The 25,388-nt window shown below is 42.8% G+C and overlaps 1 protein-coding gene across 1 annotated transcript in view; it reads left to right on the top strand.

Moving 5' to 3' along the window:
- The first annotated feature begins 290 nt into the window (after positions 1-290).
- Positions 291-25,388, top strand: part of ADCY9 (adenylate cyclase 9) — a 133,533-nt gene continuing 108,435 nt past the window's right edge. The window contains exon 1 of the mRNA XM_029220189.1: positions 291-2,393. Within this exon, the coding sequence (XP_029076022.1) occupies positions 701-2,393 (1,693 nt within the window). The 5' untranslated portion in view covers positions 291-700. The remainder of the gene's footprint in view (positions 2,394-25,388) is intronic.

Below are 25,388 nucleotides of genomic sequence, written 5' to 3'. Positions count from 1 at the left end.
CCCTGCGCTCGGCGCCCGGCGGCTCCGGGGCGCGGGGTTGGCCCCGGAGGCCGGGAGGGGCGGCGCGGCCGGGTCAGGCCCCGCTAGACGAGCCGCGCCAACGGGGACGGCCGCAGCGCCGCGGGATCCGCAAACTTGCGCCGGGCCTCGCAGCCCGCCCGCCGCCAGCGGAGCAGCAGAGCGCGAGGGCGCCGGGCGCGGGCGGGGGCGGGGGTCCGGCCGCCGGCCTTGAAGCGGCCGAGGCGCCGCTCTGTGCGCAGCATGAGGGGCCCGCGGCCGCCGCCGGGAGAACTGTGTTTGCGAAAGCGGCCCGCGGCGTGAGAGGGCTCGGCTGGACTTTCTCTCCGGAGCCGGCGGCGGAGCAGGCGAGTGCGCGCGTAGGAAACGCACCGCGGGCTCGGGCGGCGCTGGACGGGCGCGGGGGCGACCGCCGCTCGGACCCCCGTGTGTTCCAGGTCCGGCCCCGGTGGCTGCGGTTGGCCTCGAGGGGGGACGGTGGAGTGGCGCTCAGACATTACCCGGTTGTTGTGAGCAGACGGTGCCTTTCCCAGTAGACCGCCGGGGCCCCCACTTAGGAAACCGGTAGAGCTCGTGGCCTTCAGGTGTGCGTACCTGCAGGAACAGATGCCAGTGTAACTCTGGTTGTCTCGCTGATAGGTTCCGGTGACCCCGGCCGGGAGGCTTCCGAGCGCTCGGCAACATGGCTTCCCCGCCCCACCAGCAGCTGCTGCAGCACCACAGCACCGAGGTGAGTTGTGACTCCAGCGGAGACAGCAACAGTGTGAGGGTCAAAATCAACCCCAGGCAGCTGTCCTCCAACAGCCACCCGAAACACTGCAAGTACAGCATCTCCTCCAGCTGTAGCAGCTCCGGGGACTCAGGGGGCGTCCCCCGGAGAATGGGCGCCGGAGGCCGCCTGCGCAGGAAAAAGAAGCTGCCTCAGCTGTTCGAGAGGGCCTCCAGCCGGTGGTGGGACCCCAAATTCGACTCCATGAACCTGGAGGAGGCTTGCATGGAGCGCTGCTTCCCGCAGACCCAGCGCCGCTTCCGGTATGCGCTCTTCTACATTGGCTTCGCCTGCCTTCTCTGGAGCATCTATTTTGGGGTCCACATGAGATCCAAACTGACTGTCATGGTAGCCCCTGCTCTGTGCTTCCTCGTGGTGTGTGTGGGCTTTTTTCTGTTTACCTTCACCAAGCTGTACGCCCGGCATTACGTGTGGACCTCGCTGGTTCTTACCCTCCTGGTGTTCGCCCTGACTCTGGCTTCCCAGTTTCAGGTTTTGACGCCCTTCTCAGGACGAGTTGACAGCTTCAATCATACTCGGGCAGCCAGGCCCACAGACACCTGCTTATCTCAAGTGGGGAGCTTTTCCATGTGCATTGAAGTGCTCTTTTTGCTCTACACCGTCATGCACTTACCTTTGTACTTGAGCTTGATTTTGGGAGTGGCCTATTCTGTTCTTTTTGAGACCTTTGGCTATCATTTCCAAGACAAAGCCTGCTTCCCCTCACCTGGAGCAGAGGCCCTGCACTGGGAGCTGCTGAGCCGAGCCTTGCTGCACGTCTGCATTCACGCCATTGGGATCCACCTGTTCATCATGTCCCAGGTGAGATCCAGAAGCACCTTCCTCAAGGTGGGCCAGTCAATTATGCATGGAAAGGATCTGGAAGTCGAAAAAGCCCTGAAAGAGAGGATGATTCATTCTGTGATGCCAAGAATCATAGCTGATGACTTGATGAAGCAGGGGGACGAGGAGAGCGAGAATTCTGTCAAAAGGCATGCCACCTCCAGCCCCAAGAACAGGAAGAAAAAGTCTTCCATACAGAAAGCCCCTATTGCCTTCCGCCCGTTTAAAATGCAGCAGATCGAAGAAGTCAGTATTTTATTCGCAGATATCGTGGGCTTCACCAAGATGAGTGCCAATAAGTCCGCCCATGCCCTGGTGGGGCTCCTCAATGATCTGTTCGGCCGCTTCGACCGGTTGTGCGAGGAGACCAAGTGTGAGAAAATCAGCACTCTGGGAGACTGCTACTATTGTGTGGCCGGGTGTCCCGAGCCTCGGGCCGACCATGCCTACTGCTGCATTGAAATGGGCTTGGGCATGATAAGGGCTATCGAGCAGTTCTGCCAAGAGAAGAAAGAGATGGTGAACATGCGCGTTGGGGTTCACACGGGGACTGTCTTGTGCGGCATCTTGGGCATGAGGAGGTTTAAATTCGACGTGTGGTCCAATGATGTGAACTTGGCCAATCTCATGGAGCAGCTGGGAGTGGCTGGCAAGGTTCACATTTCCGAGGCCACCGCAAAATACCTAGATGACCGGTACGAAATGGAAGATGGGAAGGTTACTGAACGCCTCGGCCAGAACGTTGTTGCTGACCAGTTGAAAGGTATGTGCATTTCTTTGCCTTGTCATCTCCTTCCCCAATCCCATTTGTGTTGGAAAAACAAAACAGTCTTTTTCCACTGTCAGCATCTGGAGGCAGATCAGTTGTTCTCGGACATCTTATCATGGGGGCATCTCAGGACCAGTGGGACTTTTCCCCCAGTGAGTGAGGTATCACAGATCTGTTCACACCCTGACAGTGCTGACATAGATGACACCTTTTTTTGAAGGAAGGAGAACTTTGACAATATGTATCCTGCCAGTCGGCTGTTAATGTTTCTGAGATTCTGGGGCAGGTCTGATGAGTGTAAGGGGATTGGAGCCTTTCAGTGGTCAAAACTTTGAAACACCATAAGAAATTGCCTTTGTGATCCATTTGGTCACCCTGAAGCCCCATCAAAACGTTTTTCTATGCCTTTTTCCAAAAATGTGAAGAATAAAACTTTTCTCCTCCCTGGGCCTCACTTTGCTGGGATAAGGAAGTCGGCTCAGCCCTGCAAGACCCTTGAGAATTAGATGAAATTATGTACCCCTAAGTGCACACTGCCTTTTGCCTAGATGTCTTTTTAAAAAATGTTTGCATTTTCAGCTTTCATTTATTTAACAATGCTTTCTTATCATGGTATTTGTCTTACCTTATAGACTGCAGCACTTTAGAATATTGAACTTCTCAGACCACCAGGTGATTTGAAAGTTTAGACCCCCTCCCCCAACCCCTCAGATGTGTCCCTGTCTTAAGCTCCTTACTGCTATTCTTTGTGTTTTCACTGAGCTGCTTCTTTTATTTTATTTTTCTTTTATTTTCACTTAGGGCAAAAATCTTTGAGGTCTGGGAAATGATGTATAAGTAAGTGGGATCAAAAGTAAGAATTCTAAATAACATCCTCTCCCATCCTTTTTAAAAATTGTCCTTATATTTTACTAAAGTCTTCTGGATTGAGGGGAACATCTATTTTGGGAGTATGTAGAGAAAATAACATTAATTTTTAAAAAGCCAACATTTGTAAAGCTGTATTGTGTTTTGTGGTGCCCCCACGTTGCATAATTACACAGTGAAAAGCTCCAGGGAATGGAATCCTCAGAAGAAGTAACAGCTTAAATCAGAGACAGGAGAAGTAATAGTGTAAATCAGCCCTGGTAAGTGATTGAGTTTGAGGGCCTGGGTAAATTGTCAGCCTTGACACAGTCCCGTGTGCTCAGTTGATATTTTCTTTCTCTGCTTGTGATCGGAGTTCCATGTCATTTACTTATCTGTTATCTGGCGAGGGTGCTTTATTCTTATCCTAATTTTTCTTTATTCTGTTAATTTTGCCAACAGTTGAAGAATTTGTGGGTAGAGTAGAAATATATTTTCACCTCATAATTCTCTCTGCCTCAAGAGCTTGCAAGGCTACATTGATGAGGTCAGAAACTATACTTTGTAGTTCGCTTAAGAGATTCTGCTGTGACAAGTGTCTTCCTTTGCAGGAGGGTGTCTCTTGCTCTGGAGTCTGGAGGTGCCAGTGGAGTGGGGTGCGGATGTAATCCCTGCTTGACATTTTGGCACCTTTGGGATCTGAGTGTCTCAGGCTCTGTCCTCAGGGGTTGTGGGACAGATTCCAGAGAATGGAGCAGCGCTGTACTACATTAGATTAAGTATGACAATGATAGCAGTTTTGTAAGTGGTGCTTCGAACAGTGTATTACTTGAATTTCAAAAATAAAAACAGATGTAATCATTAAGTATGTCTGGAAATTGCCAGGTCTTTGATTCTTTGGCAATACCCATTTTTGTTAATTTATGTGTAATTTTATTTTCAACTTATAGATCAAAGGTCTCAAAGACACTGACCAAAGAAAAAAAAAGAAAAGCCAGAATGAGTTTGTTGATTTTTAAGAAAAACTCACATAGTGTAAATTTCGTAAATTAACTTTTTCTTTAAATTTGTGTACACTGTATATTTATAAGGAAAAGTTTTAGCACTGGATGGGATACGGGGAAGGATAGAGGGCTTAGCTTAACCAGTGATTTTTTGGTATGATATTCTCTCCTTTAGCAGTTTCTCTGAGACCATGATTTTTGCTTTATTCAGCACATTTTGAAAACCTCTGGACGGGACCCCAGTAATAGAGGATGTCTACACAACTTCCTGACCTTTTTTGAAACTGCACAGTTCAATTTTCCTGACATTGTACAAATCTGCTCAGTTGAGATGATAGCATAGTTTGTAGAAGACCCTTTTCATACAGAGGGCTAAGGTTATATACATAAGATTCCTTTTAGCCCATCTTTGGGTTTGTGGCAGATATTTTTCTCTACGCAGTGTTGGCACTTTTGTTCTTTTGTCCCCTTTTCTCATCTTGGGGTTAAAAATAACCAGTAGAGGATTCTGTAGAAATGAATATCCATTGAATAAACTGGGGATTCCAGCACTAGCCTGGCAGTGTGAAAGGAAGCTGCCGCTCTGTAATTTGTCTGAACAGGCTTTGTGGGAAGTGGACTTTCATCATTTCTGCACATTCACTCACCCCGAGAACATCTTTGTTGTGCTCTCACGGCGCCTGGCCCCATAGACGCACAGGTGGAGTCGTGATGGTTTGTGACTTGGGGGAGCTCGAGGGTATAAACATCGTCGAGTCCAGAGATGGGAATACAGTAGAGAGGTGCACGCACCTGGGGGGTCTTGAGGTCGAGCAGTGGCTTTCCAGTGGATAAAAGAAGGACATTCGGTGCAGAGGAGGAAGCGTGGGCAAAGGCTTGGGGTTACGTTTCTTGGTGGACTGGGCAGTTTAAGTAGTTCATCAGGACAAGGAAGACTGCGATTACCTGGGAAGGAGTTTGGATTCCATCCTGTAGGTAATGGGTAGCCACTGATGGGCTTTGAGCAGGAAGCTTAGGTGATCTGATTTGCAATTTGAGAAAGTTTACTCTTTCAGTTCTAGGGAATGTGAGTTGGTGATTAGTGAGCTGTTTCAGTAAATCCCAGGCAGAGGCAATAGTGGCTTAGACCAAGGTAACAACAGTGGTAGTGGAGATGAGGGGATAGATGTGAGCAGCAGTAAGATCAGCTGGATTGAATATATAACCGTATTTAAACAGGTGACAGGGGCAGGCAAGGGGCTTGATTCTTTGAACCGGAAATGGCTTTTCAAGTTTCTGGAATTGACATGGGGACAGTTTGACATCAGGCATGGGTGAGAGGCCTTTGAAGTTGCTGTGGTGTGAATGGAAAATGCAGAATCAAGTTGTAGAATATGAAATAGGCCAGGAGCCCCTGGCTTGTCCATTCATTCATTCAACAGATAATTTATTTTGTTTTGGGCACATTTCTAGGTGCTGGGGATATAGCAGTGAACAAAACACCAAAATTTCTGCCCTCATGGTGATTCTGTTCGAACAGGATGACCAGACAATAAACAAGTAAAAGATAAAGTTTGTGTGTGAAATTTTAGAGAGGGTGCCCAATCACTTAGAGAGAAGGTTGAAAGAATTTTCAGCACAGGACTAGGATTTTGGAAATGATCCAGAAAGTGAGGGGCAATTATTATTAAAGATTAGGAAGAAATAGTCTGATTTGGGTGATGGGAAGAAGGGTCCTTTCACACAATTTGGGACATACCACCGGGCCCATGAGGGTACTGGCTGTTCTGTTCTGTCTTGGGCCACAAGCAAAAAGGTGAGGAGTGTTGTCTAGAACTGTTAGTTTTTCCTTTCATAGGTAGAGAGTCACAAAGAAAGTGAAACTGTCAGAAAATACAGTCATCTTTTCTCTTAAATACTAGGAAGATAAAACGAAGGTGCACAGTCATTCCAAATCGACACCAACACTCATGTATTTGTAGAAGGGAATGTCGAGGCTATTGCATTGTTAGGTGCAGAAACAAAACAAGACTTCCCCCCCCAAACCAAGCTTTTAGCTCGGGGAAAGATCTGTTGATGTGCATTGGTAGAGATGGTTACCCACTGGCCACCTCAGTGACCGAGCCCTTCACCATGTGCTGATGGGTGGCACTTGGAAGAGTCCCTGTCTAGCCCCTGTTTGGGGCCACTCCTCAAACTGACAGTGGACAGACATACTTGGCGCTTCAGCTTTTGCCAGCAGCTGTCCCAAACAGGAAGTCTGGGCTCCCTGGTTCCCTGCCAGCTACAGCTAGGAGCCCTGGCTACACACTAGTTTAGGGTGCAGTTTGCTTGCTCAAATGCACCCCTGGCTTCAACTGGTAGCTTGGATAGCTTGTAACCCTTGCCACGGTAGTGCTTGCCCACAGCTGACCACTTGGTGTCTGCTCTTAAGTCATGTTGAAGAGAAACTCCCTGCTCACCTGCGTCCTTGCACGGACTCGCTTGTGCACGTCGAAACAGCCTCTCGAGTAGCAAGGGGCAGAGATAGGATGAAGCAGAAAATTTGGCTTGACATCTGGGATCGGAGACGACAAACAGCTGTGGAGTCGGTGCTCAGGCAGCCCCCGATGACCGTTTATTCAGGCTCCTTCAGACCAAATTATGTGGCTTCCAGAGGAGCACACAGCTGTTAATTCTTTTTTTTTTTAATATTTATTTATTGATTGATGGATGGATGGATGGCTGTGCGCGGGCTTTCTCTTAGTTGTGGTGAGCGGGGGCTACTCTTCGTTGCGGTGCGCGCTTCTCCTTGTGGTGGCTTCTCTTGTTGCGGAGCATGGGCTCCAGGTGCGCGGGCTTCAGTAGTTGTGGCTCAGGGGCTCTAGAGCGCAGGCTTAGTGCACCCGTGCTCCGCGGCATGTGGGATCTTCCCGGACCTGGGCTCGAATCCGTGTCCCCTGCATTGGCAGGTGGATTCTTAACCACTGCGCCACCAGGGAGGTACACCCCCGCCCCAAGCTGTTAATTCTGAGGACCAGCTTTTGAGTAGAATTAGCCTTTGGCAAAGAAAGTTAAGGGAATGGTTCCCTGAATTTCAGGTGGAATGAAGGGGGGAGGATAATCTTTTCAGGTAGAATAACTAAGAAGGAAAAATTAAAAAGAAGCAAATAGAATAAGTAAAGAAATTTCAGGGTTCTCATCTAGTAGCCAGCCTTCAAATAATAATTGTGTTTCTACTTACTGGTTAGTGTCGCCTATGTACTTTGCTGTGGAATAATAATCTTGAAAAGAACACAGTGAATTTTCTATCGTGTGTGCACATGAGCTTAAATTTTCGTCTCTCTGTTGATTGGTGACTTAATTGGTATTTCTGTTTGGATTTCGATATTGTGAGAGTATAGTCATTCCACATACACACATAATAAATATTTACCATGTTAGCCATTTAGCCATTTTTAAGCCTGTCAGCTGGATTTTCTTAACTGCTTTGGCCTTCAGTCTGTTGCACTATGTTGAAGAATGTGTGGAAAATCTGGCTCTCAGAGATATATAATTGGAAAGTGGAGGAGCATTTTGATAGCTGTTTTAGACAATTGTGGATGTTTTTCTTTGATACTGTACCAACATCCAAGAAGTGGTAGTTTCTTAAGGGTTAGTTGCGATATGGAATCTGAAATCCTACTAATCAGTTTTTTCATCTGCTATCAAAACCCCGTTGGATTTTTTTTTTTTTTTTTTTGCGGTACGCGGGCCTCTCACTGTTGTGGCCTCTCCCGTTGCGGAGCACAGGCTCCAGACGCGCAGGCTCAGCGGCCATGGCTCACGGGCCCAGCCGCTCCGCGGCATGTGGGATCTTCCCGGACCGGGGCACGAACCCGTGTCCCCTGCATCGGCAGGTGGACTCTCAACCACTGTGCCACCAGGGAAGCCTCCATTGGATTTTTAAACGAACCTTTCCCCGGGTGTGATTTTCTAACGTCATGAATTGGTCATTTGGAAAATTATGGTTTCTTGAGTTATGCAGATCTTCCAAATGTTGACAGAAGCAAAGTCTTTAAATATAGGGACGATGTCAGCTTCACAGTGGCAGATAAAAGCTTTCCAAAATTCTGGTTTTCACTTGAAAGTTTGAGTTTCATCCTTGGCAACAAATACTGTCAGTTGTTTTCCTTGAAGCGACAGACTCATTTCATTCATTTTTCAGGAACAGTCTGCCAGATACTCAAGTCTGAGTGACCATAGTCTGTCTGTGGGTCAAGTATAAACGATGTTCCATCAAAAAAGCAGCTAGTTCAGCTTGCAGCCCAAACAGGTGTGCAGATGCTTTTGGTGACAACCAATCACGTCAGTGCTCTGGGCGGTGCTGTTCCCATGTCATCCCACAGAACATTAAAGAGACACGTACTCAAGATTTAACACAATTATTCGATTTTACTGCTTCATCAGAGGACATTCTTAAGTGCAAATGACTGTTTTTTCCTTCTGCAAGTGTGTGGTGGGACAGAGCTCACTGATGACTAGCACAGTTTAGTCAGGCACCAGCAGTCTTAACCACCTTTGCTTTTGTACCATCAAGGCCAATGTCAACACTGAGAAAGGCAAATAATGTCTTAGTGTTATTATGAAAATAGTTTTGATCTCACAGATGCCCTGTAGAAGTCTTAGGGACCCATGGGGGTCTGCACACCGCACTTTCAGAACTGCTTCCCTAAATGGTAAGATAGGAAAAGTGAGGGTTTTGTACCTACTCCCCAAACACACATTCTCATGTAGATGGGACAGTTCACACTGGAATTAGGATAGACGTGTGACATTTATTGTGGAAGTAGCAAGTGACTTCAGTTCATACATTTACTTTTTCTCAAAAAAATCCTTTGTGATTCTGCCAGATCTCTGCTGCTGGTGTTGAGGGGTCAGGATGAAGACTGTCAACTTTGTTTTTTGATTTATTTTTGCCGGGCTCCCCCTTTGGCAGAATAGTATAGCGGTCCTGTGCGTGGGTTTTGGTTTCCCATACATTTGGATTCATTTCTCATTTCTGAACTGTGGAACCTTGGGCAAGCTAGGAATGATAGCGCCTCCGTCAGAGGCCTGTTGGGAGACTCAAACGAGATGATTATTCAAGTAAAGCACTTATTAGCATAGTGACTTGATTGCAACAGGCGTTCAATAAATAATAACCAACTCTTCTGCCTGGGGAGTCACGTTTTGTACTGCACTCAAGGGTGTTTCTTTTTTCCGGCACTCTGGTGTACATCTTGCATAACTGGGTACTGAAACCCAGAACACACCAGGGACTGTGATTGTGTCAGTTTCTCGAATGAAAAAGGGCAAGTGTCCAAAATACAGAACACCAATAACTTGCCCTAGTTAAACTGTAGCTGCCAGGTTTGGTAGCTTCTTTACTGAAAAACTCTAGGGAGTTTAGGCAGTATTGTTCTTGGGCTGCTTCTGGTCCCCAGAACTTAGAGGTACTTAAGATGATGTGACCCTTGATAGTTGAGAAATTATGGGAAAATCTTTAGCTTTGGGACTATGGAGATATTGGACGACGTTTACACCAGAGTAGTTAGTTATTCAGCTCTACTGTATTCTGCTGTAAACTCATTTATTTATTAAATAAGTATCAAGTGAGTTTCTACTATTTGTGAGGCCTGGACTAGGTTCTGGAGATAGAGCTCTGTGCCCTCTTAGACCCTACAGCCTAGAAGGGAAAGTAGACATTAATCAAATAATCACCTAAACAAATGCTCTATACAAAAAGGGCTGGAGATAGGGAGACTTACTATCTCCATTTTATAGGTGAGGGAACTGAAGCACAGAGAGGTTAAGTAACTTGCAATGGTTACACAGCTAGAAGAAGCTACTAAGTGGTGGAGCCAATATTTAATCCCAAAGGACTGTATTAGAAAACATTGGTCCCCGCTTCATAGAATTGTTTTAAGGATTAAAAGAGAAAATAATATTAAGTACTTAGAAAAGTACTCGGCACATAGTAACTCTCCGTAGAGATTAGATTCACCAAATAGCGTTACTGAAAGTGGGGACAGTTTTCTTAGTAGCAGCAACAACAGAAAAAAAACTATACCTTTCTTCGTTCAGCTCTTTCCTGTTCAGTGTTTTCAGGCACGTTGTTATCTCAGCCATTGTGAAATCTTAGGATCTTGGGGACTGTGTATGTTGAGAAGTTTGTGTACTATTTCCTTGATTCTTTCCCGTTATCCACCAGTTTTCAGGCTGAGTTGGTTTCTTAACTTCTTGTGAAGGTGACCAGTGGCTTTTTTCAAGAATCAATATAAACTCTTGGATTTTAGCTTCTTTGGTGTATTTCACTCCATTACAGATATCATTTTTTTTTTTTTTTGATGCTCAGATTGTCCTATCTTGGGCCCTGAGAACCCTTTCCAGTTGGCCCCTGAATCCTTTTCATACAAACTGGCAGTGTTTGTACTCATCAAGTAACATTTTTATGAAGTAGAGAAATTATAGGCATTAAAATCTCATTAATTCTGTCTGTTATGTTTGTTTAGCGAGACTGAGGTAAGGTTTACCCTCTTTTTTGAAAAGAAAATTAACAGTATATGCATGTTTGTATGAAGAAAGAGCACTGCTGAACAAATGGTTTGTGCTTTTTCAAGCTCCTCAGAAGCTTTAATTTACATTCTTACAGTTGACAATTATAGAGCAATGCAGCATATCTGTCTCTGGTATCTTCCCACTAATGCCTGTTGAGGGACAGGTGCCTGTGAATGTTGGTAAATAAGGATAAAGAACAATAAAATGAAAGAAATCCTAGACCAAAATGTAGATCACTTGTTTGCAGACTGAAGTGTGCCCCCAGCCTGTCGAGCCCCATCCCCCAGGACAGCTGTGAAGGGTTCCAGGAGGCCCAACTTCAGGAATCCCCTTCACAGGAACATTGTTCTGAATAGTGATTCCTGGAATGACTGCCCTGCCACTCTCCTTTCTGTCTTGTATGATGTGCATTTGACTTACTTATTTTGTTTCTGATCTGTCTCCACCCCACTGGAATGTGTCTTGAGAGCAGGAATGTTTGCACATTTTATTTACTGCTGTATTCCTAGTGCCAGAAACATAGCTGGCATATAGCAGATGCTCAATATTTGTGACATGAATGAATGAATGAAGAATAACCACAACCCAGACATTTACATGGAACAAACCAGAAAGGAGAGGGAAGGCAACAACTGGTTTTCCAGGAATAGTTCAGTGGTTAATTAAATAGCGGCTACTGGTAGGATCATTAAAGAACTTAGGGAAGGAGAGGGGAGAGTGCCCGGGAGTGTGAAATGGGCCCATGGGTGTGGGACAGTGGGCAGTCCCGGGCTCCCGGGCTCCTGAGTTCTTCGGGGAAGGCCGCCAGGCAGGAACTCAGAGGATTGAAAACCCAAGTGTTTATTTAGGGTTCAGGAAATATGGGGTTGAATGGCTTAGTTTACGCAATCATTTTTAAGCTTTTTAAAACGGAGATTTCAGGAAGTATATTTATCTTTAATAATGCTGTAGCTCCTTACAATTCCTATTTGATTATAATTTATGCACATGGAAAGCCAGCATACCCTTTTTTTGGCAAAGCTCCAGCATAATCTTTGTGCATAATTTCCAGGATTTTTATGTAATGCTATTAAATTCTGTTCATTTTTTTTCCTCCCAAAGAAAAATGTGCTACTGAAATCAGCTTTTAGATATTTATATTTGTGTTTGAATTGTATGGGAAATATTAACTTTGGTTTTTTTACCACGTAGTTTGTAGAGAGGAAGAAAACCCACATGCAGGTGATTTATATTCTTGTTTATGGATATCAACATACAATATCCCGTTAAGACTTTGACATTTTAAGTGAAAGAGACAATTGCGCATTGATTTAGTTCTGCCCTATTAAGTGTTAACCTCTCAAGTGTGGATTATACTGCATTCTGTAACTTCATAAACGAGGTCTTTTCCCCATGAGAAATGCTTCTTGTGGTCATTAATGTTAATTTTTGTTTTGTGAATGAGCTGTCTAAAACCAGGGAAGGGTGATGTTCTGAAAGAAAAGTACTTTTATAGAATTATTGTTTGAAAAAATAAATTTGTTCAGTAGATTAGCTTTTCATCTTGAGATGTTTTCTCCACTAACTAGTTAAACACTTTCGGGAAAATAATTTAATCTCTCTGTCTCAGTTTCTTCCTGTTTGTAAAACGTAAAGTTTGAACTAGATGCGCTTTAAATCCCCCACCCTTCTCTAAGAATAGCTGAGCTTCTGTGACTGGAACATAGTACGCGTTCTTCATATGAAAAACTGGTTTCTTCTTCATTCATTTGTTTAAACTGTGAACCCTTATTTAGATAAATTTAGCATATGGAAACTCAGATTTACCTAACTGCTAAATTGCGGGGCATGGTGAAATTCTTAATGTTCTAAAGGATTCTTTACTTCCTTTAAATATAAGTAAATAAGATGGAGTTATAGAAGTATAATTTACACATTTTTAAAATCACATTTGTTATATAAAGCCAGGGTATCGTTAGAGGAAACCCATTTTATTTTGAAAGTTTGAGAACTACTTTTGAAATGGCTTGGAGAAAATGTGAAGTGATTAAATTAAAAAAATGTGCTTCAGTTTCTGTTTGAACATTACTTTGGAGAGAGATTGGAAGGTTAGTTGCCAGTAAGATGAATTTCACTTGTGTTGGCAAGTTTTTCACTGGCAGGACAGAGCAAATACTGGATTAATAATATTCTTACCGATTATTCTGTTAATAAAAGACTCACTTGCTCCTGACGGTGAGTTCCTGGATCTGCTGACTGTATAGTTAGTATGCCAGGGTCCTATGTATTTACTGTGTAGTTAGTGTGACTTTAGTAGCCCCCAAATTAATACACCTGGAAAGTGTCTAGCTTAGGCCTCTTAATTAGAAATTAGAGGTCACCAAATGATAAAAGGAAACCCTTGGATTTAATTATAAAGGATTTATAAAAGAAATTGAATGGTTTTCTTATCCTTTCTTACAAATAGGGAAGCATAGCAAAGCAGCTCATGGAAAGTAATATAATATTTTCTGTGATTTGCATGGCTGGTGAAACAAAGTGAAAAGGAAAAACACTCTACTTTGTTCTGAAAGACAGCGTTGACTCTGGGTACATATGTCATCTGACCTGAGAGAGAATTTCACCTCAACAAAGGCCCAACTTGTGAAACTGTAGCTTCCCTTAGAGAAACAGTTATTCACAGCCCGTTGGAGTCATATGTTTTCTACCAGCTAAGGCGACTGACTCAGTGTGTCAGTAATTGCAGGAGGTTAAAAACTTTTGGAACGCCATGCAAACAAAACATTTCAAAGGATTCTTCTGGTCTCTAACACACATTTCATAGTGACTTTCTCAGCTGGAATAACTTAATTAACTCTGTGTTCTTTCTGGCTCCTGAAAGAAATTGTGATTTATGAACACTTTCAGAGCTGATGATTCTAAGATAACAACTTTGTCCCTCTGCCATTTGAAGTTCAAATGCAAATGTTTGCTTTCATAGCTCTAGTCATGATGTTACTTTATTTAGTAGCTATTAAATTTCCAATTCCATATACTCCCCTGGAGGTGTTCTAGTTTGCACTAAGGTTTCTGTTTCTTTCAACAACATTGGTTATGGTGTGTGGAACTTTCCTGAACAAGGAATATGAACAAGGTTCTTAGAGTGGCTGATTTTAAGCTTTTCTTTTTAAAATAACAGCTCTTTTTGACATATAATTCACATACTGTACCATTTAAAGTATGCAATTCAGTGATTTTTAGTATATTGACAAATGTGTGCACACCACCATAATCAATCTTAGAACATTTTTATCACCCCCAAATGAACCTCTGTAGCCATTAGCACTCACTTTCCATTTCCACCTAAACCTCCCAGGCCCTGGCAACCACTAATCTACTTTCTGTCTCTGTGGATTTGCCTATTCTGGACGTTTCATACACATGAAATCATGCAATATGCAGCCTTTTGTGTCTGATTTCTTTCACTGAGCATATTGTTTTCAAGGTTACCTGTGTTGTAGCCTGTATCAGTACTTCATCCCTTTATTTGGTTGCATAATATTCCATTGTATGGATAGATCACATTTTGTTTATCCATTCATCAGTTGATGGAAAAGTGATTCTTTTTTCGAAATCAACAAACTGATCGTTTGAAAATAAATTGAAATGATAAAAAATCTTTTATTATTTAATAATATAACTTGACTAAAATATGGCTATTTCATTTTCACTAGTGTTTAGAAGTTTTCCTGAGAGACATGATTAAATGAGATTTAATACTGAATTGTAGTTTCACATAATCAGTTTAGTATTTTTTTTTAACAGCTGTTCTCTTTTCTAAGCTTGATCCATGTTGATTAAATATTAAATTCTCTGATCCCCTTCCTTTCTCCCAGCCAGTTCCTGAATAGACAGCTTTAGGAGTAGCATGTGGTTGACTTTGAAACCAGCCTCATTTGATATGTTGTTAGATATAAATATCAAATATAGTATTAATAAGTCTTTCTGGATTTGTCAAGTTTTCTGAAGAGCTCAGGATTTCCCCCTTTAGTCAATCAGATGTTTTCCTGATTAAGCAGTTTAAACATTTGGTTTTGTGTTTCTGAAATGTATAAAACACTTTTTACCTTCATAAAAATGAAATATGCCAAATAAAATTTAATTTTCTTGTTGACTCAGTTATTTTTATTGCTTGTTATTTGGCTTTTATTGATATAGCAATTTGACTATAAAAATCGGACTTTTTGCTTTATTTTAAATAAACCAAGATTATTGTTTTTCCAGTTCTTATGTTTTTAAATACTTTTTCTGCTTGCTGTCTTGCTGTCAGCTTATGTAGCTATCAGTGTATGCTTTCCTATAACAGGTTTGCTCCTGGTTTTCACTTTACTCCATAAAAAAACCCCCAAAGAACCAAGCTCATTAACCTTGCAGATATAGTTTCATTAAAGAGACTAAGAGTTCCGTCTTTGTGCAAGTTTTTGGTTGTCAGCTATGTTCTGAATAAGTTGCTAGGTACTGAGTTCAGATGAGTAAGATGTTATGACAGTTATTTTTATTATATTTTTAAGGGGGAGGAGAAAGGGAAATTTGAATCAAATCTGTGTCTTAGTAAATGTAGCATGTTTTCCACAAGACTGAAGTAGGTTTCTTTTGAGTGTGTAGAGATAGAAAATGGGGATTATAGATTCTATAACTAATGATGAACTAATTAGAATTCATTAACAATTCATTCCATAACTCGTTGTATTATAAAGCTAAAATGTGAACGTTAAATTTGGGAAGTATTGATTGTTGTTGAAATTTACCAGAATTTTGGGAAAGTACTTTGCAGACTTCCCCAAGAACGATCTGGTAAGAATAGCTGATTGTATAGGAAGTGTGTGCGTTGGGCATCCTCTAATACCCTGCCAAGGAAGGAGAGGCCTTGTTTCTTCCTCTTTGGTTTAAGCTGAAGGTGTGCATGGGTTTGCAGCCCCCAAATTTAGTCGTCCAGCCTTTAGTATGGTGCTAATCTGTGGTTGCTATTTGTTTTAGGAAGGTCTGTTCTTCCTGAAGGGCCTGGCCAGGTGCCAGGCGCCCAGTGCAGGCCCAGGTGACTCCGAAGTTACCTGATCTGTGCTCGCTCCTCATGCTGCAGGTTACATTCCTGTGTCTGTCAAGCCTATGGAGGCTTCGGCCTTCTGGTTTAGTAAGACTGTTCTCTGAGGTTAAAAATTAAGGTAGATTCAATTCTTAAGAGGATGGGTTGTCAATGTCTTAATTGTCTAGTATTTAACATGTTAATAAACGCCATGTGTGCATCATTTTTCTCTTTAGGAAAGCGTGTCGCCTAACCTGAGGGGTTCTGGTTCTCATCAAATGGGATGGGGCACGTAAGAGTGCCTGGTGTGTGGTAGGTGTTTAGCGGATGTTGGTTTTCAGTCTGCCCCCTCCCCCCAACCTGTTTCTTAAGTGTTGAAACCCATGCAATGGATGGTACCCGCCCTCCCCAGCAGCTGTGAGAAAGCGGGGGTGGGGGGGCACAGCGGGAGTGGGCGCTCTAGTGTCAGGTCCCCACCACTGAGAGTCAAGGAGGGAGTCAGATGCAGGCTTCCCTCCTATCCAGACAACTCACCTTTCGTCTTTGGTGCTCACTTGCCCTTTGCATGTGCTTCTCCCCCTGCCGTGAGCTCCAGGCACAGGGGGATCGGGATGGGGATTGTGATAAGGGAGACCGTAAAACCAGATACATGAGAAGCTGGACACAGTGTTTCACAGCACTGGGGCTGTGCAGAAAAATAGAGCAGGGTGAGGACGTAGTCACTGCTGTTCGTGATTTTGTGTCTGGTGGAAGGAAGGTGAATTCATCTCTCTGAAGAGATGTTAATAAATTTTATGGCTGATTTATGACTGTGAACGCAGCACTTGAATTCCCGCTTCCCCCCTTTTACAGATAAAGAAAAATGTATTTTCATGTGTCAGGTTCTCAGTTCATACTTCTCCACGGGGCATCCTGAGCTGCTCGCCCAGCGTCTGGGATCAGGGGTCAACATTTCTTAATGATAGTCTCTGTAAGACTGTCATGGAAAGTCCTTGGGTAGGGACTTAGGATTGATCTGAACCTGACTGGCTCCCAGTCTAAACTACAGGCCTGGTGATGCTGCCCTAATTGCTTTTATAAACTGACGCTGGGCTTCTCCTACCACATGGAGAACTTTTTAAGGGCTCTGCTCTGCCACCCACCTCCTTGCTGTAATCCAACACTTTCCTGATGTTCTGTTCACTTTTTAAAAAATTGATGTGAAATTCACATTACATAAAATTAACCATTTTAAAGTTACCAATTCATTGGCATTTAGTACATTCACAGTGTTGTACAACCTCTAATTCCAGCACATTTTCATGGCCCCAGATGAAAACCCCATATCTGTTAAGCTGTCTCTCCCCATTCCTCCTTCTTCCCAGCACCTGACAATCACTAATCTACTCTCTGTCTCCATGCATTTGCCTACGCTGGATATTTCGTGTGAATAGATCATATGGGACCTTTTGTGTCTGGCTTCTTTCACTTAGCATAATATTTTCAAGGTTCATCCATGTTGTAGCATGTATTGGAACTTCATTTCTTTTTATGGCTGAATACTACTCCATTGTGTGGATGGACCACATTTTGTTTATCCATTCGTCTGCTCATGGATATTTAAGCTATTTCCACCTTTTGACTATTGTGAATAGTGCTGCTGTGAACCTTCTTTTTTTTTTTTTTTTTTTGAATACATGTTTTCAGTTGTTTGGGGTATACGCCTAGGAGTGGAATTGCTGGGTCATAGAGTAACTCTATATTTAACTTTTGGACAAACCTCTACCACTTTTTAAAATGAGAAACTTGTAAGAAGGACCCTGTTATTAGTCACATCTGGCAATCAGATGTTTCAGCAAATGTCCTCTCAGTTGAGAGCCAAGCTGATAATAGGTAGCTATGAATGATGTATCCTGATTGAAATAATGACTTTGTTCCCTGTAAGTTGGAGTGGTATTACGATTAGGAAAAGAACTATCATGTAGATATAACATGTTTAGAGACCTTTTCTTTTTGATAAACATATGGGTTTTGGCTGTCCCCTCTGGGCTGGCATTGGATTTGGCAACTTTGGAATTGTATGTTAGATAAACAGTTGTTATCTAGGGCAAGCTTTAAAAAAGTGCTATTTAAATATTGACAAAAAAAAAAAAAAGCCCCGAGCAGCTCTAGGAACTTTCTTGTTCAAATGAATCCAAACTGTCTAAATACAGTGTGGTAAAATTAGGCTTCCCCTCTGGTTTCCGTGGGGCTAGTGAGCCGGGGGCCTCCCATGCCGTCCGGACACTCTCCACTTGTTAACTGTCCTTCGAGCACAGGGATGTGGGATACTATCCATGGCTAGCAGTGTTCCCACGGTACGACCTTAATATAGAACGTTTTTCTAAAAAAACATTGGCTACCGACAGCGCTCAGCTCCCAAACAAGGTCATTGGTTCATAGTTCATTTTTATTTGTTTTTATGTAGTTAAAACAAGAAAGAGTATGTGAACATGTCAGTGATATTAAGTGTCAGTACTGTTCAGGGTAGAAGAGGAGAAAAGTGAGTCTCTAATCAGAAAACTACTCTTCCTCCTTTGGGGCAAAGGAAGAGGCAGGGTCCCTCTGTGGCGACGAAGATGATGGTGGAGGCCGTGTGCTGAGAAGGTAGAGTGGGTGGGATGCTCCAGTGCCACCTCAGCCCCCACTCTGGGGAGTGGTGTCGCCCGCCGCCCCCCAAGGTGTTTATTGGTCCCCCTGAGAAGTTGCCCTTGTGGGCAGCTTGGAACGCCCTGTAGGGCGGCTGGGTTACGATGCCCACGAGTGGATGAGCCCACACTGTGAGGCAGCCCTCGGGCCCACGGGGTTGCAGCAGATGTCATTTGCCTTCTGCTAGGATATTCTTCGAGCCTGTGGGCGGGGAGGTAAAGCTGCAGGTAAGTGGGGGCACCTCCTCCAGGGCACAGAGGGAGTGTGTAGCCTGTGTCAGGATCCCGCCAGGGAGGAACCATCCTTGAAAGCGCTTGTTACTCTGCTGCTGGGCTACATTTTGCTTTTTCTTTTTTAAGCCACATTTGTTCACATTCATTCATTAAACAAAGTTTTTGAGGGCCTGGTAGGGATTGAGGATACGAGGACGAATAAACCGTGGTCCTTGTCTCAAAACTCCCCCAGGCTACACCCATTGTGCTGGTGGGTTGTGAGGTGGAGCCCCCTGCCGGGGCGGGAGCAGCCTGGCGGCTCCTCAGAAGGTCAAACAGCGTTACCATGTGACCCAGCAGTCCACTCCAGGTGTGCACCCAGAAAACCAGAAAACGTTATTCGTCGTAACAGCCGCAAGGTGGAAACAATCCAGATGTCCATCCAGTGCTGAACAGATAAACAAAATGTGGTCTGTCGTTCGATGGAATACTGTTCAGCCATAAAAAGGAATGAAGCACTGACACACACTACCATGTGGATGAAGCTCCCAAACATCCTGCTCAGTGAAAGAAGCCAGACACAAAAGGCTGCATATTAAAGGATTTCAAGTGTCCAGAACAGGCAAATCCATAGAAACAGAAAATAAATTAGTGGTTGCCTCAGGCTGGGGGAATTGAAGGGAAAAGGAGGGTGACTGCTTATGGGTATGGGGTTTCTTTTTGAGGCAGTGAAAATGTTCTGAAATTGATTGTGGTGATGGTTGTACAACTCTGTGAATATACTAAATATCACTGAATTGTATACTATAAATGGATGAATTGTATGGTATGTGAATCGTATCTCAAAAAAGCTGTTATAGAAAACACAGAAACCTCGAAGACTAACATTAACTAACACTGACAATTAATTGGAATGTATCGTAGTACAAGGCAGTGCGATTGGAGATTGAGATTTCGTAGTTTGTCTCTGCAGGGCAGAGGGGGATGCAGTGGAAGGTGCTACTGCAGCCTCTTGGGAGAGATAGAAGTCAGACATTCAGAATCTTCATTTCCATTGGTGTTCAGAGTTGTACAAGTTTAGGAGGACTGATTCACGCTAATCATGAGGCTGATATACAAGCTAGGTGCCAATGTATTACTTTACATTGGGGAATATAGTGTATTTTTTTGCAGGTAGAGTATTCATATCTACTGCTCAGGGCGTTTTCTCCATGAAATCAAAATATGTGGGGGGCCTAGTTAATAGGAACAAGATTGCTAAGAAGTGTAGAATAGAGTGAAGGATCTTAAAGCATGTGATGCTTTATTTAGCCATGGGGAGATCACAGTGAGTACATCTTCCAGGCCCTGGAACACTTATGTCCACTAGATTGAGTGCCTTCCCTGAACTGTGTAAAATGCTGCCAGAGCTCTTACCGTGTGCTTTCCTTAAAGAAGAGTTGTCGGGGAGTTCCCTGGTTGCCTAGTGGTTAGGGTTCTGGGCTTTCACTGCTGTGGCCCGGGTTCAGTCCCTGGTCAGGGAACTGAGATCCTGCAAGCCGTGCAGCACAGCCAAAAAAAAAAAAAAAGAAAAAGAAAAAGGGAAAAAAAAACACAGGAGATGTTGTAAAACAAAACAAAGCTTCACCATGAAATAGAAAACTCCCCACTTCATAAGGGATGTAAACATATGTAGAAATGCTTACAAATAAAGCCAAGGTAGTTTCAAATTAGTAATGTGTGAGTTAATGAAGACCTAACTAAAAGTAGCTAAAAATAAAAGAATTTCTTATCTCATATAACAAGAAGTGTTGCAGTTCCAGGTTTTTAAGTCAGGTTTGATGACATTTTCAAGGACCCAGGTGCTGTCTGTCTTTGCACTCTGCCATCCCTGCTGTGTGGGAGATGTCTTCTCTTGTGGCACAAGGTGTCTGCAGACATTCCAGGTGACATGACATCCAGTAAAGAAGAGGGCCTTTCCTTCACATGCATGTCTTATTTTATTAGTAATGAAACTTTTCCTAGACATCCCCAAGCAGACCTCCCTCAGGTCCCTTTGGCCAGGGCAGGACCATGTCCATGCTCTCACCAGTCACCAGTAAGGGGAGTGAGGCCCTGTTGGCTTGGTCTTACCTTGCTCCATCCATCAACTGGGGCCAGGTGGGGGTGGGGTCTCTTTCTGGAACAGGTGAAAGGGAGATCCCCCAAAGAGTATCAGGCTTCTGCTGTCAAGGATGGTTTGAGGTGGGGGCATAAAGAAAGAAAATGGCCCTTAAGGATGCAAAGCATTAAGCCTGTGACTTTAATGAAAACATGCAGTGTTTTTGTTTTTGTTTTTTTTTGGCTGCGTTGGGTCCTTGTTGCTGCACGTCGTGGGCTTTCTCTAGTTGCGGTGAGCGGGGGCTACTCTTCGTTGTGGTGCGCATGCTTCTCATTGTGGTGGTTTCTCTTGTGGAGCACGGGCTCTAGGCGCGCAGGCTTCAGTAGTTGTAGCATGCGGGCTCAGTAGTTGTGGCGCACAGGCTTAGTTGCCCTGTGGCATGTGGGATCTTCCCGGACCAGGGATCGAACCCATGTCCCCTGCATTGGCAGGCAGATTCTTAACCACTGTGCCACCAGGGAAGTCCCCATGAAGTGTTTTTAAAATGAAAATTTAGGTGCTTGTTCTTAGGAGAAATTGTGAAACTGGATTATGCAACCAACTCAGACTTTGCATTTCTACTGTTTATTTCCCCGAGATGGCTCCAGTCCCTTAGACCAGGCACAACTGTTTTTTCTGCCTTGAGCCTGCACCCTTACTGGTTGAGTTTTCTCAGAGCAGGGCCTCTCTGCACTCCTCCCCTCTCCTCAGCCCGCAGAGTGGAAGGACTCCCCACCTCCCCACTCTGCTGGCCCCTTGCAGCAGCTCTTACCTGCTTGCCCCTGCAGACACAACCGCTCTCCGCCCCCACTGGCCGGGGGCTCACTGCAGGTGCTCCGGTGTTGACCCTGTGGGTGTGAATGAATGAAAGGAAGACGTTCAGACTTGATGTGGTGAGAGGTAAAGCACTCTTGAAGGTTTTGAGCGGTGCTGTGAGTGTCAAGATGAATGTGGGTTTAATGTGTAAGAGATTTATTCCTTAATAGTCACCTGCTAAGTGTCTTAGATTTCACCTTTGTGTCTTTTTAAACAAACCTTATAACAAACATATTTCTTAAACTTTCATCGGGAGCTCTGGAAAGTATTGGTTGTTCTGTAGGGATGATGAAGTGTCTAGAGCGAAGCCAGCTCTCCTGGAGTTGGGGAGCACTCCTCTCCTGGGGTTGGGGAACACTCCCGATCCCAAGGATGGCAGTAGGAGGAGGCGGAGATGGTTTCACGGTGTGCTGTGAGCTGTTTACAACATTTTCTTTAATGTTAAGTGAATAGTGTTCTCAAATCCTCTGTAATTACTGGTTCTAATTCATATACCATGAGAAAAAAATATGTGAAGTGCCAGTGGCTCCTGAAATATAAATGTGCAGTGAAAGTATTTTCTCTTCCTGAGCCTCCTGTCCCTGCCCCGGGCTGTTCCGTCGACATACATTAGCACGCCTGTCTTCCTTTTCCATAAAGCACAGACCTATAAATATTCTCTCAGTTTAAAAATAATGTTTTCCCTACCGTGAGTCAAGGTTCAGTTCTCGTCTATCTAATTTTAGTTCCTTGTTTTTATGAACTTTCAAATGCTTTCCTTAACCAGAAAGTAGGAAAAAAGCACACACAGAGATGAAGGAAACTTCTTGCTACATCTCCCTGTAGCATAGGCATTTCTGTGTGAGGTTTGCTTTTTTGTTGGACAGGTTGTAGAAAAACAAAATTGTAAACTTAGGAGTTTAGAGAAGATGTGGGGAAGAGTGCTGTTGGCCGTTTGTTTCTACATGGAATGTTTTTAGAGAGTAATGTTTCAGACCTATAGAGTGCTAACGTGGTTCTGGAAAGTCTATTTTTTTTTTTGCCTCTATTAAACTAATTTTATATGAAAAAGGAATGAAAAGATAAAAACAATTATATAAAACCTGTTACCTTAAGTGACCTCTTTTTGTAAGACTGTAACTCCTTCACATCCTTAGATACAAGCAGTAATTTCTTTCTTGTTTAAAATTGATGTCACCCAATTTGTGTTTTCAACTTCTGTTGCTATTTTATGTAGATTTCCTGTGTGTCTGTTTAATTCACATATTCTTATTTGTAAGGAGGATGTAATGTTCCTTGGAACAAATGACCATGGTTTGTTTAACCATGTCCTTCCTGAGCTTTTAGATTGTTTCATGTTTTTTCTTTCTCCTGTAAATATTGCATCTTTAAGGAATTGTGTGACTTTTGAAGCCTTACATTTAGACAGATGACGAGGTGGGTGGATTTTTATGTATTGAAAAGACATATATTTTTATATATTTTTTATAATAAAAGTGAAACATGTTTGTGGTCTAACTTTCAGAAAAAACAGATGAGCAAACAAAAGATAAAAAATGCTTACCACCCAGAGATAACCACTGTGAACATCCCGATATAAGGCTTTTAGACTTCTTCAATGCAATACCAATAATTATCTTTTAACAAAATGTTGTCATAGTAAACATGTTGTTTTATAGCTTCCTTCTTCCTGTTAATCTGTATATACATCTATATCATCATTTTAAATGACTGTAAACTTTTATCATAGGGATGTACCATAACTTATTCAGGAAATCTCCCTTGTTGGAAATTCAGATTGTTTCCAGTTTTGTATTATTATATATCATGATGCTAAGATGTGCATTTTCCAGACATCCCTCAAATCAGGATGCATCACAGAATTTAACATATGTCATAGTTTAATTGACAGTCCTGTCTTTTATTTCACAATAGAACAAAACATAACGATGCATCTTACAATTGGCATCTTAGATTTGATGAAATACAGTATTGTAAACTATAATAATGTGACAAACATCTTTATTGGCCATTGTCTTTGCCCACGTGAATTACTAGTGAGGCCAAACCCTTTTTTCATATGTAAATTGCTCTCTTGTATTTCTTCTTTTATGAGTTGCCTGTGAATTGAGGTATTTGTCTTTTCCTTATTAATTTGAGAAAATCTCTTTATTTATATGAGTATCTTAGATTTTTGTCTTCCATATGCGTTGTAAAAATTTCTCCCAGTTTATAACTTGCCTTTCAGTCATGATGTTTTTTGACATGTGCAAATTTAAATTTTTATGTAAGCATGGCTGTCATTCTTTTCTTTTATGGTTTCTGCCTTTGGTGACATGATTAGAAAAGCCTTCCCCACTCCAGGATTATATCCTAATGCTTTTGCATTTTTTCTTTTTTTATAGTGATATCTTTAAACTGTCTAACATTTATTTGAGTGTGGGGCATGAGTGGTCCAAGTGGCTAGACAGTTACTTTATATCATTTACTGATGTGTATGGTTTATGAATTATATAACATATTGATGCATACCATTTATGACTGTGTAGAATTCTGATTCATATGCGAGTCTGTTCTTGCAGGTCTTTTTGTCTTTCTGTTTTTATGCATTTGTTCTTCGAGATCAAAGTTAGATTTGTTGTTTTCTTACAAACTCCCTTTGGCATTTTGACTCAAGTTCTTTCAGGTTACAGATCAATTCGACATCTTCACAGTTTTGGGTCTTCTCATCCAGCCAGCTGGTGTACACAGGGTATCTCTCCATTTATACAAGCCCGTTTTATGTTGCTCAGTAAAGTTTTGTAGCTTTTCGTGAGCTTTTACATACTTCTTAAGGTGTACTGTTTTTCATTGCTACTATGGCTAGGGTCTTTTTCCATTATGTTTTCTAGCTAGTTACTGTTGGTATACAGGAAAGTTGCCCATTTTTTTATAACATGCATAACAATGAAACCCACCCATTTTAAAGGCGCAGTTCAATGAGTTTTAACAAATGTTTGCAGTGTGTAAGCACTACCCCACTTCATGTGGTGCATTTCCATCACCCCCCAAAGTTCCCTCATGCCCACCCCTGCAGTCAGTCCCTCCTCTGTTCCCAGCTCAGGGGGACCACTGATCTATTTTCTGTCACTATAGTTTTGCCTTTTGCAGAATGTCATAGAAATGGAATCACACAGTATGTGGCCCTTGCTGACTAGTTTCTTTTGCTTAGAATAATGCTTTTAAGATTCATCCATGTTGTTGCATGAATCTGTAAACTTGTTCCTTTTTATTGCTAAGTAGTATTCCTTGTATGGATGGATCTACCACAATTAAAAAACCCCATCAGTTGATGAGTTTGGATTGTTTCCAGTTAGTGGCTATGATGAGTTAAAACTGCTATGAACATTCACAGGTCTTTTGTGGACACATAATTCCATTTCTCTTGGTTAAATACATAGGAGTTGAATTGCTGGGTTGTATGGTGAGTGTGTGTTTAACTTCATATGAAACTATAAAGCTGACAAAGTTATTTTTCTGTGGAACTGGCCACTTAATTGAATGCTTATTTGTTCTGGTGTTTAAAAATCAGATAGTCTCAGATTTTCTTGGTAGAAAGTCATATAAATTTAAAATCCCTTCCTTTTCAGTCTTTATATCTTCTTTCTGTGTACTGAACTGGCATGTACAGCCCCCACATGTGCCTTTTCTCTGCTTACAGTTAAAGTAACATAGGACTCTGGTGTGTGTGTGTGTGTGTGTGTGTGTGTGTGTGTGTGTGTGTGTGTG

The sequence above is a fragment of the Monodon monoceros genome, unplaced genomic scaffold, assembly GCF_005190385.1.
Source record: "Monodon monoceros isolate NGI ecotype Baffin Bay Population unplaced genomic scaffold, NGI_Narwhal_1 Super_Scaffold_13, whole genome shotgun sequence".
Lineage (NCBI taxonomy): Eukaryota > Metazoa > Chordata > Mammalia > Artiodactyla > Monodontidae > Monodon > Monodon monoceros.
This window is presented reverse-complemented; position numbering and strand designations above follow the sequence as displayed.